The following is a 21,872-nucleotide window of genomic DNA, read 5'->3' on the forward strand; positions in this document are numbered from 1 at the left end:
GTATATTAGAAAAAAACGTGATTGAAAGTTGTCTGTTTTGCCATTGAAACCTATGGGTATGGGTGGGGTTACACAGCTTTCTGCAGCTGAATAACGCTAATACTCTCCTCTCCTGCTTTGTGGAGTCGTCTTCAGGTGAAAGCTGCACATTTTTTGAGCATTTCTGCTTGTTTTGCTGGGTGGTGTTGGTTTTAGCTAGCTGGCTGGACTGTGGTTAGTTTAGCATAGCTTGCTTTAGCTCAGCATTAACTTAGCTTAGCCTAGCCTGGCTAGTTAGCATTCTGGCTTTCAGACAACAGGAACCGAGCGATTTTCTTTCCCTTTTTTTCACAAAAGGCGAGCCAGAGCCGCGGCTGAGCGCTAGCCTGTGCTAAGCTAACGCTTCTGCGGGTATCCTGTGTGTATACACTGTTATTCGGCAACGCGTCGGCGGAGTGAGACAAGTTTAGTGTGAGAAGCCCGTGATGTTATCACATATATCAGCTCAGCTAGAACAATTCTCAACCAATCAGATTGTGAGGTCGGAACTAACTGTTCACCTTCCAACAGGACAACGACCCTAAAGATAAAGCTAGGGCTACAATGGAATGGTTTAAAACAAAACATATTCCAAAAATTTCAGTCACTAGATGTGCAAAGCCTGGTGAAGACATACCCTACGTTCAGCTGTAGTTGCAACAAAAGGTAGTTCCGCAAAGTATTGACTCAGGGGGGCTTAATACTTTTTCACTTTTTTTTGCATCTTTCAGTCTTTTATTTGCAAAACAAAAATGTTTTGAATCATGCATCATTTTCTTTTCACTTCACAATTGTATACCACTTTGTGTTGGTCTTTCACATTAAATTCCAATGACATACATTTATGTTTGTGGTTGTTATGTGACAAAATATGGAAAAGTTTAAGGGTTATGAATACTTTTGCAATGCCCCATACACTCACTGAGCAATCTATTCATTTATGGGGCAGCAGTGCAATTAATAAAATAATGCATATACAGCTAATGGTCAGCTAATGCGGCTTCAGGTAATATTCACATCAATTATATAAAACAGTATGATTCCAGTGTATCAGGCTGGTTTGATTATTACTATAACCGCTGATATTTTACTGTGATCTTCAGATGTTTCTACACTCCATCAACTGCTGTTGCTGTGAGAATGGCCAGACAGATTCCAGCTGCACGAATGTCTTCAGAACGGCTACAGTAACTCAGTTACCCCTCTTTGAATGCACAACATGTCCCAGCTAAAGGCAGATGGGCTACAACAGAATGACAGATTCTATGAACAGAAAACTGGGGCTGCATTAGATACAGGCTTAGCAGAACTGGACAGCCAAACTTTTGCACCAACACCATGAATCCATAGACCCTACCTGCCAATTCAGGCAGTTAAAGGTGTTCTAATTGTGTAAGGAATGGCACACTTTAAGCATTTACCCATTTTCTAATGGCTGCATGTTTATGCAAACTTCTTTCAAACTGTGTTTTTATGAACACGATAATATAATGAGATCAGTTTTTCTCAGTTGGCTTTCCAGTAACTGGAAGTGTTTCTAATAAATAAGGAAGTGAGGGCATATTCTTAACATGTTAAAATGTGTGTCTACATAACTTGCAAGTAACATTAATATATGTTAACACACTAATTAAAAAAGGAATGTTAAACTTACCCGGAAATATCTGTTTGGTTCATCTTTGGACCAGCCTGTGAAAGTGACAGAACTTCCATCAGTCCATCTAAATCTTCCGGACACCAAACTATTCAACCCAAGCCATAAATCTGGGATGTCATCCTCATTTGCCATCTTTGAGGTTAAAAAGTCTGGAAACAAAAAGGAGAGAATATGGCATGATAAACAACTGATTTGCCAATCAATATGCGGTAGAATATAAGTGTCCCAAGAACAGGGGTATTTAATAAGAATTCTTTATGGCCCAGTTAGAGAATATATCCTTAAGCCATGGTCGGACTATCATCATATCTAATAATAGGTAAGACCAATTGGTACTTTTGGCAGTGTGGGCAGTGTGCCAAGTTGTCAGCAAAGGGAAGCATGAAGTGCTGTAAGACTGCACTGTCGGATATTTTAGTTGAGAACGGGCAGGTTGAGGGGGAGTTCTGTCGGAGAACGGTAAATACATTTAATAAAAGGGCACTTTGGGGCAGTAAAGGCACTAACATCCAAACGGGCAGGTGCTCAAGGGCCCGACGCCCCTCCCTCTGCACGTGCCTGGTTTGGAAAGTCATATCATCTGCTGGTGTTGATCCACTGTGTTATATGTAGTCCAAAGTCAGTGCAGTGTTTTCCCAGAAAATATTGAAAATCGTAAAGCACTTCATGCTTTCCTCTGCTGACAACGTTTATGGAGATGTTGATTATATTTTCCAGCAGGACTTGGCACACTGCCCACACTGCCAGCTTTATTGTAATTTTCTGAGAAACTGATTTTTGGGTTTTCATTGGCTGTAAGCTTTAATCATAAACAATAAAATAAATAAATGCTTGAAATAGATCACTCTAATGTATAATAATAAATGTGCAAAATACATGTATATAATATATGAGTTTCACATTTTTAAATTAATTACAAAAAAAGTAACTTTTCAATGATATTCTTTTTTTAAGTTGCATCTGTATTTAGTTTTCTAACAAGCTTTTATAAATCAGAGATTTAGTTTTTTTATTTCTCATTTTCAGACTAAAGGTCATTTTATGTAACAAATAAATAATTTAAACAACATTGCATAGTATCTATATTTTTGTTTTGGTTGTATTTGGGTTAAGTTTATGATTATCAGTGCACATTTAAAAATGTTGTATTTAAAGTAAAAATATAAACAAGAGCTTAACTTATTGGAAAACTCTTTATAACCCAACAATCCAAAATGAGGCACAAGAGATGCAAAACACCAAAGAGAAAAGTCTTGCTTTAAAATCAGTGAGATGAGATTTGTATTTTTGTATATTTGCATTTGAAAGATTTATTCAGTTGTAATTATCTCCAGCAAGAACACACGTGCGTTATAAGCTATTTAATATTATGAACCGTTTAAACTGTAAAAATCAGTGTGAGAATATATATGCGATGACTCCTAAAATCTAGATTAGAAAAACATTAGTAGTTCTCTGACCTTGTTGGAAGGAATTAGATACAGATGCTAGATTTCCTCCAACCCGTATGCAGGATGATCTGGCATCAGTCCAGTTTTTCTTCTCCAGATTTAGTTTGTAACACTACAAATAAATGACCAAAGGCATTATATGTGACAAGCATAGGATAAGGGACGTTTTGAGCAAACTGTGCTAGTTTTAATGGATTTAAATCACAGAAACCAAGAACAAGGACTGTAAGCTGTAATTTCCATAAGTAAATAAGTAGCATGCATTTAGAGCCGTAATGTGAAAGTTTTTTTTTTACCTTGTCCTGAATTTTCACCCATTCAGGAGCACAGCCTCCAGTGGGGGGCACAGTAGGGGCAACAGTAGCATTGATTGGAGCAGGCCCACTTCGTTTGCAGATAACCCGTGCGTCATCCCCACAATTCATACTTTCCCAAAGACCTGGAGAGTGCAGTGATGTATTAGTTGGGTTACAAATTCAATGCTCATATCATTTCATATCATATCATTCTCATACATTTTTAATTAACAGGCTTAAAACACTTATTTTATGTCAGATTATTCTAAAACAGTTTCACCTTGAATGCTGAACTGTCCATAAATGCAGTTATTGGCAAAATTTCAAATTCATATCTGAACCCACTTCCTTTTTCCACACCCAGGGTATGGAACACAATTGCAAGCAAACACAGCATGCTGCCGCCTCGGCATCCTTTTAAAAAGCTAATTATATTGGCAATGCATTTGTGGTGTAAGGAAGCAAGACCGCAATCGAAGCAATCGTGTTATAACACAACTTTACAGATTTAGGCATGTTACTTCATAAATGAGTGAGTTACGAGTGCAGCATGAAACAAAACTGTACCCAACACCACTCCCTCCCCCCAACCACAAGTTAGTCACAAAGTCCTGCAGGTCTCTAGTCCATAGAAAATGCAGTGCGCTTTTGGAAAAAAATCATATAAAGTAATTAAAAAAGGAAGTAAATAAGTAAATAAAAAGAGTAGCTTGAGTTTTACTTATTCATTTTCTATAAATCTGGGCTTAAATGGTGTCAGGTCTATTCTCATACCCATGTAAAAGAGCTGATTGGTCAATTCAGGTTAGATTGGCATGTCTGCTCTAAAGATTACTGTTTATTTCGGTGGTGAAGCTTCACGCTGCTGCTGTTTAATAGTGTTGATGGAGCTCACTGGTAAAGTCTATATCAACAAATATGATACTATCTCTTCTTATATCTCGTATAAAAATATACTCAGTGGTCTGTGTGCAGCTGGGTTATCAGGGCAAAAAGTATTTGATATTAATAAGGTGATCCAGACTAGTGTTGGTTAAATACGTCATATTACAAGATGCTAAAGTGAGTGTGTTTCTAATATAATGTGTTTGTAATATAATGACTTATATACTGACCTTGAGAATTGGTCATCCCTACACAGTTCTCATCATTGTTTGCAAAAGCCGGCTGATTTTGTGCCCATGCCTGGAATACTATCGGAGAGTCATCCATCCAGCTTGCAGAAAGAACAACAATTTAACCTCTTTAATCATATGTTTAAAAGTCAATTTTACGGTAATGTGTTTACTATGCTTTTAAATACACTTACCTTAAAGACTTATCCATATCAATTGTCATTCCAATATAATAAGTTCTACCTGAATAAGCGTTACGTATCTACAAATCACAAAAATCATACAATAATGTCATTTGAACCACATAAACAGGCAACAATAAACTTCATTTGAAACAGCCATATAAAGGTTTACTGTATCAACTGTCTTACCTGATGCCACAGAAAAACCCTCTCTTCCTCATCATTAATCACCACAAGATCACCATGCTTGCTCTTACAGAATTTCCGTCCACCTTCCATGGACTCGTATCTAAAAGAACTGATATAATAATGATTGTCCTTATATATGATCCAGCCATCTTCTGTTCTGTTATAATCTACCAGAGCAAAGAGAGAGAAGGATTGATGTTGAATAAATTAGAATAAAAATAAGTGTATTAAACAGTCTTACTGATTGTTGTGTAAAAGGCTTACTCTTAGTCTCTGTAATTTCCACTTGCTTTGGTGTGACGCCTAAAGGGAGAAAAAGAGCATTTATCTAGAGCACCATATCTAATCCAGACCTGTTACTCAACCATAGTTATAGTCCAGTATCTGCACATGGGCGCTCAGAGTAATATCAACAGAGAGTATCAACCTAGCACCTAAATTGATTCTGGACATGAGGACAAGGAGAATTGTGGTAAACTGAGATGCTGAGATGCCACCACAGATCAGCTGCTCCAGGACTAGTTGCTCACTACTGATTCACTACTGATTACTGATCAATGTTTACATGAACTCTACATAGGAATTTTATATCTGCTCCCACTGCTGCTGCAGCTATTCACTTAAAGATATTAGACATATGTGTAGGTATAATGAATTTTTAACATTCCTTTACAGCATAAGTTGTCAGACCAAAAGAGAATGGGTCCCGCCTTATATATTAGCATTGATAGGACATGTGTAGAACATGAGTCTTGTTTTCTCCCAAGGTTTCTTTCTCCTCCAGCTCTGAGGGATATTTTCTTTGCCTCAGTTCCTCTCTGGGGGCTCTACCTTGCTTGTTCAATGTTTTTTTTCTGATAATCTTTTCTTCTATCACATTTCTGTTAAGCTGCTTTGCAACAACATAATTCGTAAAAAGCGAAATATAATCTGATTTAATTTTTAAAAACAGTCGTTTTTTAACAGTTTACATATAAAAATTGGTGGAAATCAGTGCTTAATTTTGTGTTGTGTTGGGTCATTCGTTTTTGCATCTTTGCTTACTCTACCTTTTCGAATCTCACAAAACCAGTCATATTTGTCTTCACAATGCACATCATTCCATTCAGGCGTTCCTCTATACCATGAATACCGTGAATTTACTGTGGCACATTTTTCCACATTGTTGAAATTGTTTGGTTCCCCCTCCATCCAAGCTTGATAGGATGACTGAAAGAGAAGAAATTAAAAACGAATTATTCACTGCAGTGCTCACATAAGCGTATTTACTTCCTTTCATATGAATGAATAAACAATGGGGAACTATTAAAATCCAAACTGGACTCACAGAGGAACCGTCACTCCATGTGTACCCAGCAGAGGGGTCCTGGATGCTGTAGCCAATCCATGCAGTCCTAACTCTAAAAATAAAACAGGCCAGTTGAGCTTTTTTAAATAACTACAATAACTGTCCAGCTTAATGTGTGACTGAAAGTAACTATTTCACAACCTGGTTATTTGTATGTCATGAGCACTGTGGATGCTGAGCAGATCACCCCCAACCTCCCGGCAGTAGGCCAGAGCCTCAGACCACGTCTTCTCCTTGCTTCGATCTACTATAAACAGCTTAAACAGGGAGAATAAAACAGAAAACCGGGTCAGAGCTGGAAGTCTGAACCGGAGTGTTACTGCTGTAAGAGTGCGCCGTTCAATCAATCAGACAGAAAATAAATCAGTATGTTGGGCGGGGGCGGGTCAGATTAAGGCAGAAGTAGAGGTCAAACTTAAATAACTTAGCTCTCTCTCTCTCTCTCTCTCTCTCTCTATCTCTCTCTCTATATATATATATATATATATATATATATATATATATATATATATATATATATATATACACTGCTCAAAAAAATAAAGGGAACACTCAAATAACACATCCTAGATCTGAATGAATGAAATATTATCATTGAATACTTTGTTCTGTACAAAGTTGAATGTGCTGACAACAAAATCACACAAAAATCATCAATGGAAATAAAATGTATTAACCAATGGAGGCCTGGATTTGGAGCCACACACAAAATTAAAGTGAAAAAACACACTACAGGCTGATCCAACTTTAATGTAATGTCCTTAAAACAAGTCAAAATGAGGCTCAGTATTGTGTGTGGCCTCCACGTGCCTGTATGACCTCCCTACAACGCCTGGGCATGCTCCTGATGAGGTGGCGGATGGTCTCCTGAGGGATCTCCTCCCAGACCTGGACTAAAGCATCCGCCAACTTCTGGACAGTCTGTGGTGCAACGTGACGTTGGTGGATGGAGCGAGACATGATGTCCCAGATGTGCTCAATCGGATTCAGGTCTGGGGAACGGGCGGGCCAGTCCATAGCTTCAATGCCTTCATCTTGCAGGAACTGCTGACACACTCCAGCCACATGAGGTCTAGCATTGTCCTGCATTAGGAGGAACCCAGGGCCAACCGCACCAGCATATGGTCTCACAAGGGGTCTGAGGATCTCATCTCGGTACCTAATGGCAGTCAGGCTACCTCTGGTGAGCACATGGAGGGCTGTGCGGCCCTCCAAAGAAATGCCACCCCACACCATTACTGACCCACTGCCAAACCGGTCATGCTGAAGGATGTTGCAGGCAGCAGACCGCTCTCCACGGCGTCTCCAGACTCTGTCACGTCTGTCATGTGCTCAGTGTGAACCTGCTTTCATCTGTGAAGAGCACAAGGCGCCAGTGGCGAATTTGCCAATCCTGGTGTTCTCTGGCAAATGCCAAGCATCCTGCACGGTGTTGGGCTGTGAGCACAACCCCCATCTGTGGACGTCGGGCCCTCATACCATCCTCATGGAGTCGGTTTCTAACCGTTTGTGCAGACACATGCACATTTGTGGCCTGCTGGAGGTCATTTTGCAGGGCTCTGGCAGTGCTCCTCCTGTTCCTTCTTGCACAAAGGCGGAGGTAGCGGTCCTGCTGCTCGGTTGTTGCCCTCCTACGGCCTCCTCCGCGTCTCCTGGTGTACTGGCCTGTCTCCTGGTAGCGCCTCCAGCCTCTAGACACTACGCTGACAGACACAGCAAACCTTCTTGCCACAGCTCGCATTGATGTGCCATCCTGGATGAGCTGCACTACCTGAGCCACTTGTGTGGGTTGTAGAGTCCGTCTCATGCTACCACGAGTGTGAAAGCACCACCAACATTCAAAACTGACCAAAACATCAGCCAGACAGCATAGGTTCTGAGACGTGGTCTGTGGTCCCCACCTGCAGAACCACTCCTTTATTGAGTGTGTCTTGCTAATTGCCAATAATTTCCACCTGTTGTCTATTCCATTTGCACAACAGCAGGTGAAATTGATTGTCAAACAGTGTTGCTTCCTAAGTGGACAGTTTAATTTCACAGAAGTTTGATTTACTTGGAGTTATATTGTGTTATTTGAGTGTTCCCTTTATTTTTTTGAGCAGTGTATATATATATATAGTGTTGTGAAAAAAAATTGCCCCCTTCCTGATTTCTTGCATCTTTGTCACACTTAAATGTTTTGGATCAAAGACAACACAGGTAAACACAAAATGCTATTTTTAAATGAAGGTTAATATTATTAAGGGAGAAAAAAAAAATCCAAACCTATATGGCACTGTGTGAAAAAGTGATTGCCCCCTTGTTAAAACATACCATCACTGTGGTTTCTGATGCCTGAGTACACTGTCTCTAGCCACACCCAGGCCTGATTATTGCCACACCTGTTCTTAATCAAGACATCACTTAAATAGAACCTGCCTGACAAAGTGAAGTCCACCAAAAGATCCTTAAAAGCTACAGATCATGCCGAGATCCAAAGGAATTCAGCAACAATTGAGAAAGAAGGTAAATAAGATCTATTAGTCTGGAAGGGGTACCTGTGTTGTCTTTGACTAATATTTAAATTGGTTTGATGTTCCGAAATATTTAAGTGTGACAAACATGCCAAAAATCAGAAAATCAGGAAGGGGAAAACACTTTTTTACACCACTGTATATATAGCTCTGGAGACAATTAATAGACTACTTATTATGAGTTTCTTTGATTTTACCAAATTGAAAACTGATGGATGATCACAGCCATCAAACTAAGCTGAACTGCTTGATTTTTTTTTTACCAGGAGTGGCGTAAAGGTATCCAAAAGCAGTGTGTAAGACTGGTGGAGGAGAACATGCCAAGATGCATGAAAACCGTGATTTAAAATCAGGGTTATTCCACCAAAAATTGATTTCTGAACTATTCAAACTTTTATTGCATTATTTGAGCTCTGAAAGCTCTGCATCTTTTTTGTTATTTCAGCCATTTCTCATTTTTTTCTTGTCAAATTTATTTTTCCTTGGACTTCTATGTCTTTTCAATGCTAATGTACATCATTATTAGTAAGGTTCTTTTAATAAAAGTGATTAAATCGTCCCTTAAATGTAATATAATGTAATATATATTATACCTTGTAGCACAGATCTCTGTTTGGTACTGGATTCCATTCAGAAGGGCAGCTGGGAGCAGGAGTAGTCGGGGGGGCCGCAGTTGTGATCACCCCCTCAGCTTTCTGCTTGCAGATGTATTTCTCTGCATTAGTGCAACTTAGCACATCCCACAGCCCAGCAAGCATTCCGGTGGTAATGGCAACACAGCCTTGTTTCCCACCTGTTTTGTAGAAATGTATAAACCTGAGTTACAGTTTTCTGATAAATAGGGAAGAGGTGCAATATATGGAAGACAAAAAAGGAAAGGAACTTTACATTTACGTAAACGTACAGTGAATTTAAATTTACTTGTGTGACATTTGACAAGCTTACCCACAGTGACCTATAACTTAATCATGTTACAGTGTTATGGTGGGTAAAACTGGATCATAGTTCTGTTTTACATGTTTTTGTAAAAATGAGCAGTCCTTCAGTGGTCCTTTACTGCTTCCTCTGGCTTCTCATCACTTAAAGATCACTTTGTAGCACCTTTCTTTTACCAGTTTAGGATGGGTAATCTGACAAAGTGTGAAGGCCTCTTATAAAACAGTTTTTTAGACTTTAATATAATTGCTTTGAACTTGAAAGTGCATCCAAGCAAATAATGTTCCCCAATGTGAGCCATAAGAGATACCAGGTAGATCAAGGGCACCTCCTAATGGTGGAGACTTCTTAAATTCTCTTTTGTGATATATGTATCAGGATAGGATATCTAAGTTGTGTAAAATGTCTGAGATTTTGCACAGATTTTACATCAGTGTTTATTTCTAGTCACCACATTCTTGTTTGCAGATTTCTACATCTTTAAATGTATGTCACTATTTTCAATTACTACTTTCTTCTGTTTTATTAATGTATTTACTACTTTTTAACACTGTCATGAAAAAAATTGTCAAATTAATTTGTTTGTTTTCTCTAGTATATTGTGTTATTCTTTATTAAATAAATAATGAAGATTTTATCTTAATCAATATTTATAAGCTTATAAACACCTATGCATGAGTAAAGGGTAACAAATTTGCATTTACCTGGCATTCCAGCATTGAAATGTGTGAATGAAACCTTGGCCTTGGTGTTAGTCCATTCAAACGTGTGTTTATCCTTCTGATTGGACAATCCAACCCAAAAATGCTTCTCTGGTCGTGCTCCAATTAGACTCACCAGGAATGCATTTTCAATTCTGAAATTAACAGAAATGTACAAATAATAAGAAGTATTCTAATATATATATATATATATATATATATATTAGCTTATATTTTCTGATCTACTGTGTTTAATGTTTTGTACCTCATGACTATTTATTTCCAGAAAATTAAATGACTATTTATGCTAAAGATTTAAAAATGCTTTTTACAGGGCACCACATTGTTGGGTCTTTGTTCAAAATTCCCCCACACTGAGAAATCCAAGAAATCTAAGACTACATTTACACAGCAGGTAAAAGTGTCTCAAAACAGATTTTTTTTTTTTTACCAAATCTGAGATTGAGTTTAAGCTTTTTACACTATCTGACCTCTTTCTGAACGGCGTTCTCAAAGCCCTCAAAGCACATTTTACCATCTGCTTACTCTCATTTTCCACTATACTTACTTAAAAGTTTTGTGAATTCCGATCTGGCTGTTCAGACAGAGTCGCATTGCAGTGAATTGGATATGGATCAGATTTGAATACCACATAGTGGCCCAGAATTTAAAATAAATGTCAAATTGAATATGTATTTTGCAGTGTTCGCCCACAGGCAGCACTTAAGCAGACACGTCTCATCAGATAGGAGCTACCAGTGCTAGGAACAGCATGGCAATTTGTTCCTGTGTTATTTGCAGTGTTATATGCTTTGTCCAGTAATTCACAGCTAAGAAACTAATATTCTGAGCTAGGAAGGTAGATGTTTAAGACAGTTCCTGGGGTGGATTTTTTTATTTTCTAATCCTGGACTACCCACCTCTGAGTGTAAGTAACTTGATTTACGTAGGATCTCCGGAGGATTTGGCGTTTTACAGAGACTCTAAGACTAGGTCAGTGGCTGAACTGCACTTAGCTGGACATTACACATGTTGTAAAGTAACATATGACATTGCAAAGTCTGTAATCAATGTAAAAATGTCTTTATTTTAAAACATTTTAACTGCTTCCGTCTCGCTGCCTCCTGGTGTTGCAGTGCTGTTAGCCAATCCGAAGTGATATGTTTGCATGTTTGAATATTCATGAGCAAGAGCCTAAATCCTAGTGTTTTGCAACTATGCAAATAACATTGATTTTGTTGACGAATTGTCCCAGCTGTACAGTACATTATATAATGTTTGATTATTATAATTCTAAACTTTAAATTATTTAAATTTATTTTCTTATGTTATGAGAATGTAATGTTTTTACAGAATAATACAATTTTCAGTGAGAACTCAAGTAGTTAATGTGAGGCCAATTTCTTAATACAATTCTATTTTAGTACTCATTTCTGACCTGTTTGTAATGTCTGCCAAATATGATCCAGTTTTCTCACACATCTGTTTGGCTTCATCAAAGCTCTTAGTCTCTGATCCAGCTAGATAGCAGTAGTAGCCGTACCTGACCCAACCCTTAAACAGACAGGAAATAAGAGACAGCTTATTACAGAACTGTGCATACAAAAATATGTCCATATGTTTATCAGTGTTTTAAAATTCATTCACCACAGGTAATTTGTTCTGTAACTGAGAAAATTATTTTAGATAAATACTTACAGGTTTGCAACCAGGACTGGAAACAACAGTGTCATTAGTGGATGGCTTTAGATGGGATTTTTTCTTGCAGATGTATCCATACTTTTGCTGACAGTTCTGGTCGGCCCATTTTCCCTCCTAATAAAGGAATAGATAAAAGTGTGTGTTTACCTGCTCATCCTCTGTTTACTGAATTTTCCCTTTTAAGTAGAGCTGCAATTGCAATATATATATATTTTTAATTCTGCAATATACAATTATTTGCATAAGTATTCATACTTTCACATTTTATCACCTTACAACCGCAAACTTAAATATATTTGATTAAGATTTTAAGTGACAGACCAACACTTAAAGAGCCTGTCTTTGTGAAGTGTAACGAAAATGATGTATCTGACCACAGAACCTTCTTACACATGTTTGCTGTGTCAAAATTGTGGTGAACTGTAAACAGCCCTGCTTATGTCTTTCTTTTACAAATGGTTTTCTTTTTGCTACTCTTTCGTTAAGGCCAGATTTGGGGAGGGTACTACCCGCCAGTTTCCTGTGAACATATTCTTCCACCTGAGCTGTGGATTTCTGCAGCTCCTCCAGAGTGACCATGTGCCTCTCAACTGCTTCTCTGATCAGCAGTGTTGGGCACGTTACTTTGAAAAAGTAATTAGTTATAGTTACTAGTTACTTCTCCAAAAAAGTAACTGAGTTACTAATGGAGTTACTCCACTATAAAAGTAATTAGTTACCAGTAAAAGTAACTATCGCGTTACTTTTTATTATTCGCCCGTCAAAAAAAAAGGAAATCAATTATGCATTTACTATTATTATTAGAAAAATAACAAACGAAAATAAACCCAAAATGTTGACAAAAATATAATCTAACGAATTTCAAAAAAATAAAACGAAATTCTCCACACAACCAAAGAAAATTACTAAAACTTGTAATACTGAAAAAAACGGAAAAAAAACGGAAAAACGCGTCAGGGGATGAAATTAAACAAACCAAGCCACACTCAAAGGAAATATGTATATATAAACAAAACAAAATAATGGACAAAAACAACAATCTAATGACCGTTAAAATGGTATTAATATAAAAGCTTCACCAAAAGAGAATAGAGCTTAGATCGGCCCAAAAAATCCGACCCGACCCAGCCGGAGCCCGTGCAAGTTCTGCCCGAGCCCGAACCATGAACTGTCATTATGAGCCAGAGCCCGTCCCGATCTGCCCCATAAACTGTCTGTTTTCGGGCTGATTGAATAAGCAGACTATAATCAGAATTATGTTAATTAACACTGTAACATAGAAGCATAGAACTATTATTTAATTTAAATGGTTTTTAAGAACAGCTACACACAATGCTGCAAGTCAAACGCGGAGGCGTTCACGTGTGCCCAGAGCAACGTGATCTCCTGTTTCTCTTTCATCTGCCTGGCACTCATATTGTAATCCCATACATAGTTCTGCAGTTTCTCCGTGTTTTCTGTCGTATTTTGCGGCTATAGCGCGAGCGCTTTACACAAGAACTAACGGACCACGAGGTGCCGCACGCTCGGCACAACACCGCCCGCTGTACAACTCCGCTGTACAACAGCGCTTATAAATAAATTAAACACTAAAAATGAGGGTATTCTATCAGTAATTTCAGTTCGTTTTTCGGCAATCACTGAATTAATTAGAGCACGCAAATCGTCACAATTGTGCCTCACTTCACCACTCCAGAAGCTCAAGTTCACCGGAAAGAGGAGTGGTTAACCAGGGCAAAGTTAAAACAAACAAAAAAAGTTCATAGAGCGGCTAAAGTTACGTGCAGTAACGAGGTGTCGGAAATGGTAACGGTGTTATAGTTACAGTCATAGTAATTATTTAGATTACTCGTTACTGAAAAAAAGTTAGTTTTAACGCCGTTACTCCCAACACTGCTGATCAGTGCTCTCCTTGCTCGATCTGTCAGTTCGGGTGGACGGCCATGTTCTGGGTCAGTTTGCAGTTGTAAAATCCTTTTTGCATTGTTGGATGATGGATTGAAGCATGCTAATTGGGAGGCTCAAAGCTTGGAATATATTTTTATAACTTACTCCTGCTTTAAACTTCTCCACAACTTTATCTTTAAACTGTCTGGTGGTCTTCATGATGCTGTTTGTTCACTAGTGTTCTCTAACAAACCTTCACAAGCCTTCACAGAACAGGTGTATTTATACTGAGACTAAAATACATACAGCTGGACTCTATTAAATAATTAAGTGACTTTTTTAAGACAAAATGTGAAAAGTTCAAAGGGTTTGAATACTTTTGCAAGACACTGTATATTACAATATTAAAAATAAAGGATTTTTACCTCACAAACTATGTATTATATTGGGTGGATATTCCTGTATGTATACAATGCATAACTGTCAAGTATTTTTCATTTACATCAAGCAGCTAAACACAAATCCAGCTAATTTATAAAAAAAAAAAAATACATAAAATGAAATGTGCATGACCATATTGCGATTACAATGCTGAAATTATATATGTCTCAGGTCTTTATCGTATTTTGCACAGTATCCAGTGCTGGTCAAGTTGTTGTCAGTTTGTGTTTACAGAACAACAAAGACGAGAAGAACCTTCAAGATGGAAGATTATTAGATGCAAACTATTCTGATCCCTCTTCAAGCTAATAAAGATTTTGAGTACTGCAGCCATTTGCAGTTCAATTACGGTTTGAAACATGCAATTTTATTTTTATCTGGTTTCTGATTAAAAATTCGTTTCTAAACTAAAAAAAGCAGATAACTCTGTAGGTAGCTTGCTGGATTAGCGTTTCCTATTTTTAAGTCTGATAAAGTTGAGAAATGTTTTGTTACCTCTCCTTTCAATATCACACAGTCTTCTTTAAGAGCAGAATCGTGGCTCGGCTCATTCACGTCCCACAAGGCATACGGGACATTAGAGTGATCACTCCACTCAAACAGCATCGAAGTCTTAAGGTCATTAAAACCAATCCACAGCTCGTCTTCCTTTGCTGTGTACATTGGAGAAAATAACAATTATTTGCTTAAAACAAACAAATTTTGTTAACTTTTCTTAATTCAAAAGCATACATTATACCACATGCACCATAACTTATTTCCATTAAAGCCATCTCTCTATGATTGTTTGGTCCGTGTGGTGCAGTGGATAACACCACCAGTGAGCTTCCACATTTTGTGGGAGACTGGGGTACAATTCCTGGTCTGGGTAACTAAGCTGTGTTACATCAATAAGAGTCCTTGGGCAAGACTCCTAACACTACATTGGCCCACCTCTGTAATAGGAAGAACCTTATAAGCTATGTCAGATAAGAGTGTCAGAAAAAAACTGAAAATTGAAAAAAAAGAACTCTGAAGGGGTTCTGTGATATCTGATACCAAGATGTTACCAGGGTTTTTTTTTTATTTGTTAAAGTTGTGAGATGAAGTCTGAATTACATATCAAGTGTGAATAGCAACAGCAAAATAAGTTGTTTGGCAATGGCACAGAAGATTTCGTAATTTTTTAATGTGCACAACCCACATACTCAGCTTTGCTGCTCATTCCACATACAGCTCTGGAAAAAAGACCACTTGAAAATGATGAGTTTCTTTGATTTTACCGAATTAAAAAACCTCTGGAATATAATCAAGTGGAAGATGCATGATCACAAGCCATTCAACCAACTGAACTGCTTGAATTTTTGCACCAGGAGTGGCATAAAATTATCCAAAAGCAGTGTGTAAGACTGGTGGAGAAGAACAAGCCAAAATGCATGAAAACTGTTAAATAAAAACCAGGGTTATTTTACCAAATATTAATTTCGGAACTCTTAAAACTTTATGAATATGAACTTGTTTTCTTTTCATTTTTTAAAGTTTGAAAGCTCTGCATCTTTTTTGTTATTTCAGCCATTTCTCATTTTCTGCAAATAAATGCTCTAAATGAAAATATTTTTATTTGAAATTTGGGGAAAATGTTGTTTGTAGTTTATAAAATAAAACAACAATGTTAATTTTACTCAACATATACCCATGACACCGGCATTACTAGGAAGTCAATCACCAGACTATTTATTACACCTGTTCTACCTCCTATATTAACACCCTCACTTCATTCAGTCCTCACAGCGTATTGTTGGTTTTTCACTCTACAAAGCGTTTTCTATTGCCTGTGTTAGCTTTCTCATATCCTACCTTGACTAAGGTTTACTGTTGAGTATTCACACTGAAACTCACCGTATCCCAGTTGTGAGATGGTGAAGCTTTGTTCTTCTACATTAAGGATGCTCAGCAAATCTCCACCCTCACGTCGACAGGCATCTTTTGCCTCCAGCCATGTTTTCTTTGTGCGACTGAGTAAGTAGCAGTGTCCTGAGTAAGGGATCCACGGACTGTAGCAAGAACCTGTGTGCACAACTGTACAGCAGTGGACACCAAACATAGTTTAATACAAATAAAGATACATGAAAAGAATGAGTTAAACTAAGGATGTTTTTGAAGAGAAAAAAATGATTACCTGGTGGAACAGTGGGGGTAATGAGGCCTCTTTGGCAGATATATCCATGCTTCTCAGAGCAAACAGCAGTGGACCATTCAGAGCCATAAAGCTGACTTAGCACTCCACAGCTGTGGCCTGGTAGAGAAGATGGTTGTCCTTTTCCCAGGAAAACATACACATACATACAAAAAAATACAGTAGTCAGTAATTTATGGTCAGGATACATACAGTTATACAAACACTTTCGTTTTTCACTTAAATAAAGACATGATGCAAATGTAACACACAATATTGGGTGACATTGTCAGGGGTCATGCTTTTAATGTGCACCTGCAGGTCGTTGGTACCTTTATTTGCCACTTTATTTTCTCTGATATAACAGTTCAATTCTAATTCTTCAGGTTAAAGGTGCTTTCTCCTTTAAACAGCTATATCATGTATTTGTATCAGGCTACAAACAGGGCTGCTTTATGAATTAATGCAATGCAACTATGTCTTAAAAGCATTTGACACTGTTTTACTCTTACCTTTTAAGTTGACTGATCATTTATCAGTTTTAAAATCTGTTATTTCACTTGTTTTAGTGCTTTTTAAAACATGCTGATCCACAGCATAGAGGCTACAAACTCAAACTATGCAGCCTATTCAACACATCTTAAACCTAATTATCTAAAATACTATGATGTAGCCTAAAATATACAGTTGCTGCTCATCCAACACTTCTCAGTCTTGACCGTTTGCTATTTTATTAGCCATTGCTCATCATTCTTATGTAATAGAGCTAAAGTTACCTCTATCACCTCAAAGTCCCTTTGTTATCCTAATTTTACTAACGTTACTACCTGCTTACGTGCTACACTTTTCCGCTGCGTCTGTCGATCGTTTTCTCCGTCACAAACCTGCTGTCCCGGTCTTCACCTACGGAGGACAGAGCGGAGGCTACAGCAATGAACATGTCTGTGATTTTGTAGCAGCCACAGTGAGTTTCTTCCCTTTTTGCCGCTTCTGTTTCTCCATACTGCCTCTCCTTTCTTTAACATATGTGCTTAACACTGAACGTACCACGCAGAAAGAGGGTGTAGAACCGGCAGACACACGTGCTTTCGCTTAATTGTAGACTGGCAAGCCCACGCTTTCTTCTACACACACACACAATGCAAAGTAGATAGATTTGAGGAGAAGGGCGTGACTAAATTGCAATTCAGAGAAACCTAGAATGGAGTAGAATGGAACGGAGTGACAATTCTAATCACAATGCACTGTACATGCATTATGTTTGAGGCAGTCAAACAATATCCCGGACGATTTTGAAATTCCCCTCGGACATTTTTTTAGGTCTCAAAAGTATGACATGTTAAGGAAAAAGAGGACGTCTGGTCACCGTAGGTAAACACAATAAGTTTGGTTGAAAAGTTTCAAACTTAGTTTTGATACACAGCAAAAAAGAGACTTGTGTTGGTTTAGGGAGTAAAATGACCTTGTTGGGACATCCCAAAAGAAAAATATACTAAAACAAATTGGACATATTGAGGTGAGATGTATGAAGAAAGAATTAATGTGAACATTAACCTCAGATCCAACTTACCACTCATCCATTTCAGGTAACGTAAAGGTTGTCCATTGACCCAGTGCCATCCCCTGGATGAATCCAAACTGTTCAGCCCTGTCCACAAGACTGACCCGGTCTGCTGAATCAACCCTAGGCAAATAATAGGACCTACTGAGTATTTGCTTTAAAATTTATTTGCATTAAAAAAACAATAATTTTTATAATCTTTTACAATAGCATTTTACTATGGAGCCCCTGGGACATGGTGTATTTATTTATTACGTAAAAAATAGCTACCATTATCTGATGCTTATTTCATGTTTCACAGTGAAATAATGTTCTTAGCTAGCTAGTTAGCTATGTTAGCTAATGTTAACTACTTTATTTCAGTGGGGAATGTTTTAGCTAACTTTAGCTATGTTAGCTAATGTTAACTAGCTAACACACTATGTTAACATTAGCTATGTAACTAGCACAGACTATGTTAACATAGTGTTAACTACTTTATTTCAATGGGGAATGTTTTAGCTAACTTTAGCTAGGTTAGCTTATGTTAACTACTTTATTTCAGTGGGGAATGTTTTAGCTAACTTTAGCTAAGTTAGATAATATAAACTACTTTATTTCAGTGGAGAATGTTTTAGCTAACTTTAGCTATGTTAGCTAATGTTAACTAGCTAACACACTATGTTAACATTAGCTATAGCACAGACTATGTTAACATAGTGTTAACTACTTTATTTCAATGGGGAATGTTTTAGCTAACATTAGCTAGGTTAGATAATATAAACTACTTTATTTCAGTGGAGAATGTTTTAGCTAACTTTAGCTAGGTTAGCTTATGTTAACTACTTTATTTCAGTGGGGAATGTTTTAGCTAACTTTAGCTAAGTTAGATAATATAAACTACTTTATTTCAGTGGGGAATGTTTTAGCTAACATTAGCTAAGTTAGCTACTTTTAACTACTTTATTTTAGTGGGGAATGTTTTAGCTAACGTTAGGTAGGTTAGATAATATAAACTACTTTATTTCAGTGGGGAATGTTTTAGCTAACGTTAGCTAGGTTAGATAATATAAACTACTTTATTTCAGTGGGGAATGTTTAATCTAAGGTTGGCTAGGTTAGCTAATGTTAACTAACGTTACTTTATTTCAGTGTGAAACTTTTTAGCTAACATTATTTAGGTTAGATAATATTAACTACTTTATTTCAGTCGAGAATATTTTAACTAACGCTAGCTAGGTTAGCTAATACTAACTATTTTATTTCAGTGGGGAATGTTTAGGCTAACATTAGCTTGGATAGTTAATGTTAACTATAGTGGGGAATCTTTTAGCTAACTTTAGCTAGGTTACATAATATTAACTACTTTATTTATGTGGGGAATGTTTAATCTAACATTGGCTAGGTTAGCTAATATTAACTAATGTATTTCAGTAGGGAATGTTTTAGCTAGGTAGCTATAAGCCCAGAGCTAAGGATGCACAGAAAAGGCTTGTGTGGGAACACACACTCACACAAACACACAGCAGCTACTTTCACCCAAGCCTACCATATATTGTACAGAGAACAATGCAAGCCTTTAAGCTGATCAAATTTAGCTAGTGTTAGGTTAGCTAGCTAGAGCTTTGCAAAAGCAGCCTACATAAGATCACAAGTGGCAGCTAAATAAATATGATTTTGATAACAGGATGCACAGCACAACGGAGCAGTCTGTGAAGTCAGGTACAGAGTGATTATACTAAGTGGTGTTATGTGGTATTAATACCACTTTTTATGTTAAAATAATACAGCATGTCCCTTCAGGGGCTCCGTATTTTACTGTATGTATATGTTTCATTAAAACTGTCATCCGTGTAAAATGATGTGATGTTTATTTCAGGAGTCATACCTGATATGAAGGTCTGCTCGTGGGGCTCAGTGATGCTTAACAGGTCTCCTCCCTGTTGCTGGCAGCTCTTCCTGGCCTGATCCCAGGTCAGTGCAGATTGGTCATTCACCTGGTAATAAACGTTTGTTTGAGGGTTCTTCTTCCAGGAATCATCACCAGCTAAAATAATAATAAAAAAAAATCACTAGTCAATCGTAATCTATACTTATCATTGTAGATTAGATTCCATTATTTACAAATATGGAAGAGTTATATAGTGTTTTTTTTACAGGACAAAAATTTACCCTTTTCACGTGTTGGGCAATAACCCCAGAGCTCATTAACTTCATATACACTTTCAATTGCACACCATAGACGCTTCTTTGCTGAATCTTCTTTTGTGCAGTCTGCATACCAGTTGTTTTTGTAACGAAATGGGAATTGACATGGACGTCCAAAGGAATTCCCTTGAAGTGTGTACATTTCTGTGAAAACAGTTGAAAGATTGTCACTGCTGCATTTAGATTGCTCTTCCAATAAGATAGGAAGAATACCCAAAGCTACCCAGCTTTAATAAAGTAGTAGTAGTATGCCCACGCCATTTATTTTTCTTTGTTCAGACTAAAGTGCATCACTGTATTATACTACTTTCTTTAGAATTCAAGTAAATGTTGGGCAAGCACTGCAGCCAACACTGCAGCTTATACTCAAGAAATGGTGTGAAACCAAATACCTTCATACGGCCGAGAGCAAACGCTTTCCGTTGTTCCATGAAGAGTCCACTTGCCCTTCTCTCCTGGGTCTATGGACAGTACTAGTGAATTAGAATTGTCCTGAGCAGACAAGTACAGAGTCTCGTTCATCAGGGCAAATAATGAGTTGGTGCGGCACTCCCACTTCATAAGATCATTGTTACCGTCACAGTTGTACCACTGCAGAGTATTTCCCTCTTTTTTGCTCCCTGTGCCGAGGCATTTCTTCTGGACAACATTGAAGATGCGGTTCTCTGATGTCCAGCGGAACTGTTGTCTCACACTATGAGGGTCACACACATCCAGCCACTGCAGGCTGTGTCCTAAGCATCGGTTTTTATAAGCATTGTAGATCAAAAAGGTCCCATCTGTGTAGAAACATCAGAAACAAAACACCATCAAATTAAATACAAGATATACAAAATATCCTGCAGGTATTTTAGTACTAACTCCTAGCCTATTTAACCCCTTAATGATCACGAACTACATGCTAACATATCATATAGCAGACGAACACAGTGATATTTAAGAAGTAAAATAAAGTTTATAGTATTTACAGAAAGTGTGAAATAATTCTTTAAACATAATTATGCAGGTCCATACATTTGGGCACCTTATATTTAACTGAAATTGTTGATCTGAAGAACCAAAGATTTATAAAGAAAAATCATGAAAACTATCAGAGTGCCCAACCTTTATACTACTGGAGAAGTTCTAAGGCGCTGAAGAGGCTAACGTAAAAATCCACATATGTTGCTTATGTCCTTCATAATTCAGTTGCTGTGATGTAAACTGTGATAATTGGTTAATTCAGGGTTTTGCATTTTAGAGATTAAGTACTCTTAGAAATAACACTTTTTTTAGAACTGTAATTATAAAAAAAACTACATACCTGACTGAGCAAAGGTGTATGACATCTTAAAGAAAAGCACAATGGTGATGATGATTATTTTAACCATTGTGAAGATGCCACTTGATCAAACTGAAAGTGTAAATTCAGACTCCCTGATCTGCTTTTATAAAGGAGTGCCCACGTATAAAACCCACACCATAGTATCCTGTCACATGCATGTCCTTTCAAATTGATGACAAGCTTATTTCAACACTTCAGGGAAGAAACGAT

At 37.5% G+C, this 21,872-nt stretch overlaps 1 protein-coding gene across 3 annotated transcripts in view; it reads right to left on the minus strand.

Moving 5' to 3' along the window:
- The window catches only part of LOC125780460 (macrophage mannose receptor 1-like), a 34,517-nt gene extending 12,645 nt beyond the window's left edge, over positions 1–21,872 (minus strand). The window contains exons 1-22 of one of the 3 annotated variants that reach the window (XM_049482822.1): positions 21,642–21,872; positions 20,731–21,117; positions 20,303–20,482; positions 20,019–20,177; positions 18,161–18,274; positions 16,594–16,731; positions 16,314–16,493; positions 14,931–15,088; positions 12,105–12,221; positions 11,845–11,960; positions 10,410–10,561; positions 9,363–9,562; positions 6,398–6,513; positions 6,236–6,308; positions 5,958–6,117; positions 5,173–5,211; positions 4,909–5,075; positions 4,732–4,799; positions 4,538–4,638; positions 3,423–3,565; positions 3,136–3,238; positions 1,673–1,824 (exon numbers count right to left, since the gene is read on the minus strand). In XM_049482822.1, the coding sequence (XP_049338779.1) occupies positions 1,673–1,824; positions 3,136–3,238; positions 3,423–3,565; positions 4,538–4,638; positions 4,732–4,799; positions 4,909–5,075; positions 5,173–5,211; positions 5,958–6,117; positions 6,236–6,308; positions 6,398–6,513; positions 9,363–9,562; positions 10,410–10,561; positions 11,845–11,960; positions 12,105–12,221; positions 14,931–15,088; positions 16,314–16,493; positions 16,594–16,731; positions 18,161–18,274; positions 20,019–20,177; positions 20,303–20,482; positions 20,731–21,117; positions 21,642–21,708 (3,090 nt within the window). In that variant the 5' untranslated portion in view covers positions 21,709–21,872. The remainder of the gene's footprint in view (positions 1–1,672; positions 1,825–3,135; positions 3,239–3,422; positions 3,566–4,537; positions 4,639–4,731; positions 4,800–4,908; positions 5,076–5,172; positions 5,212–5,957; positions 6,118–6,235; positions 6,309–6,397; positions 6,514–9,362; positions 9,563–10,409; positions 10,562–11,844; positions 11,961–12,104; positions 12,222–14,930; positions 15,089–16,313; positions 16,494–16,593; positions 16,732–18,160; positions 18,275–20,018; positions 20,178–20,302; positions 20,483–20,730; positions 21,118–21,641) is intronic. The other 2 variants (XM_049482821.1, XM_049482823.1) reach the window with 2 other exon arrangements.

This window comes from Astyanax mexicanus, chromosome 8 (genome assembly GCF_023375975.1).
Source record: "Astyanax mexicanus isolate ESR-SI-001 chromosome 8, AstMex3_surface, whole genome shotgun sequence".
NCBI lineage: Eukaryota > Metazoa > Chordata > Actinopteri > Characiformes > Acestrorhamphidae > Astyanax > Astyanax mexicanus.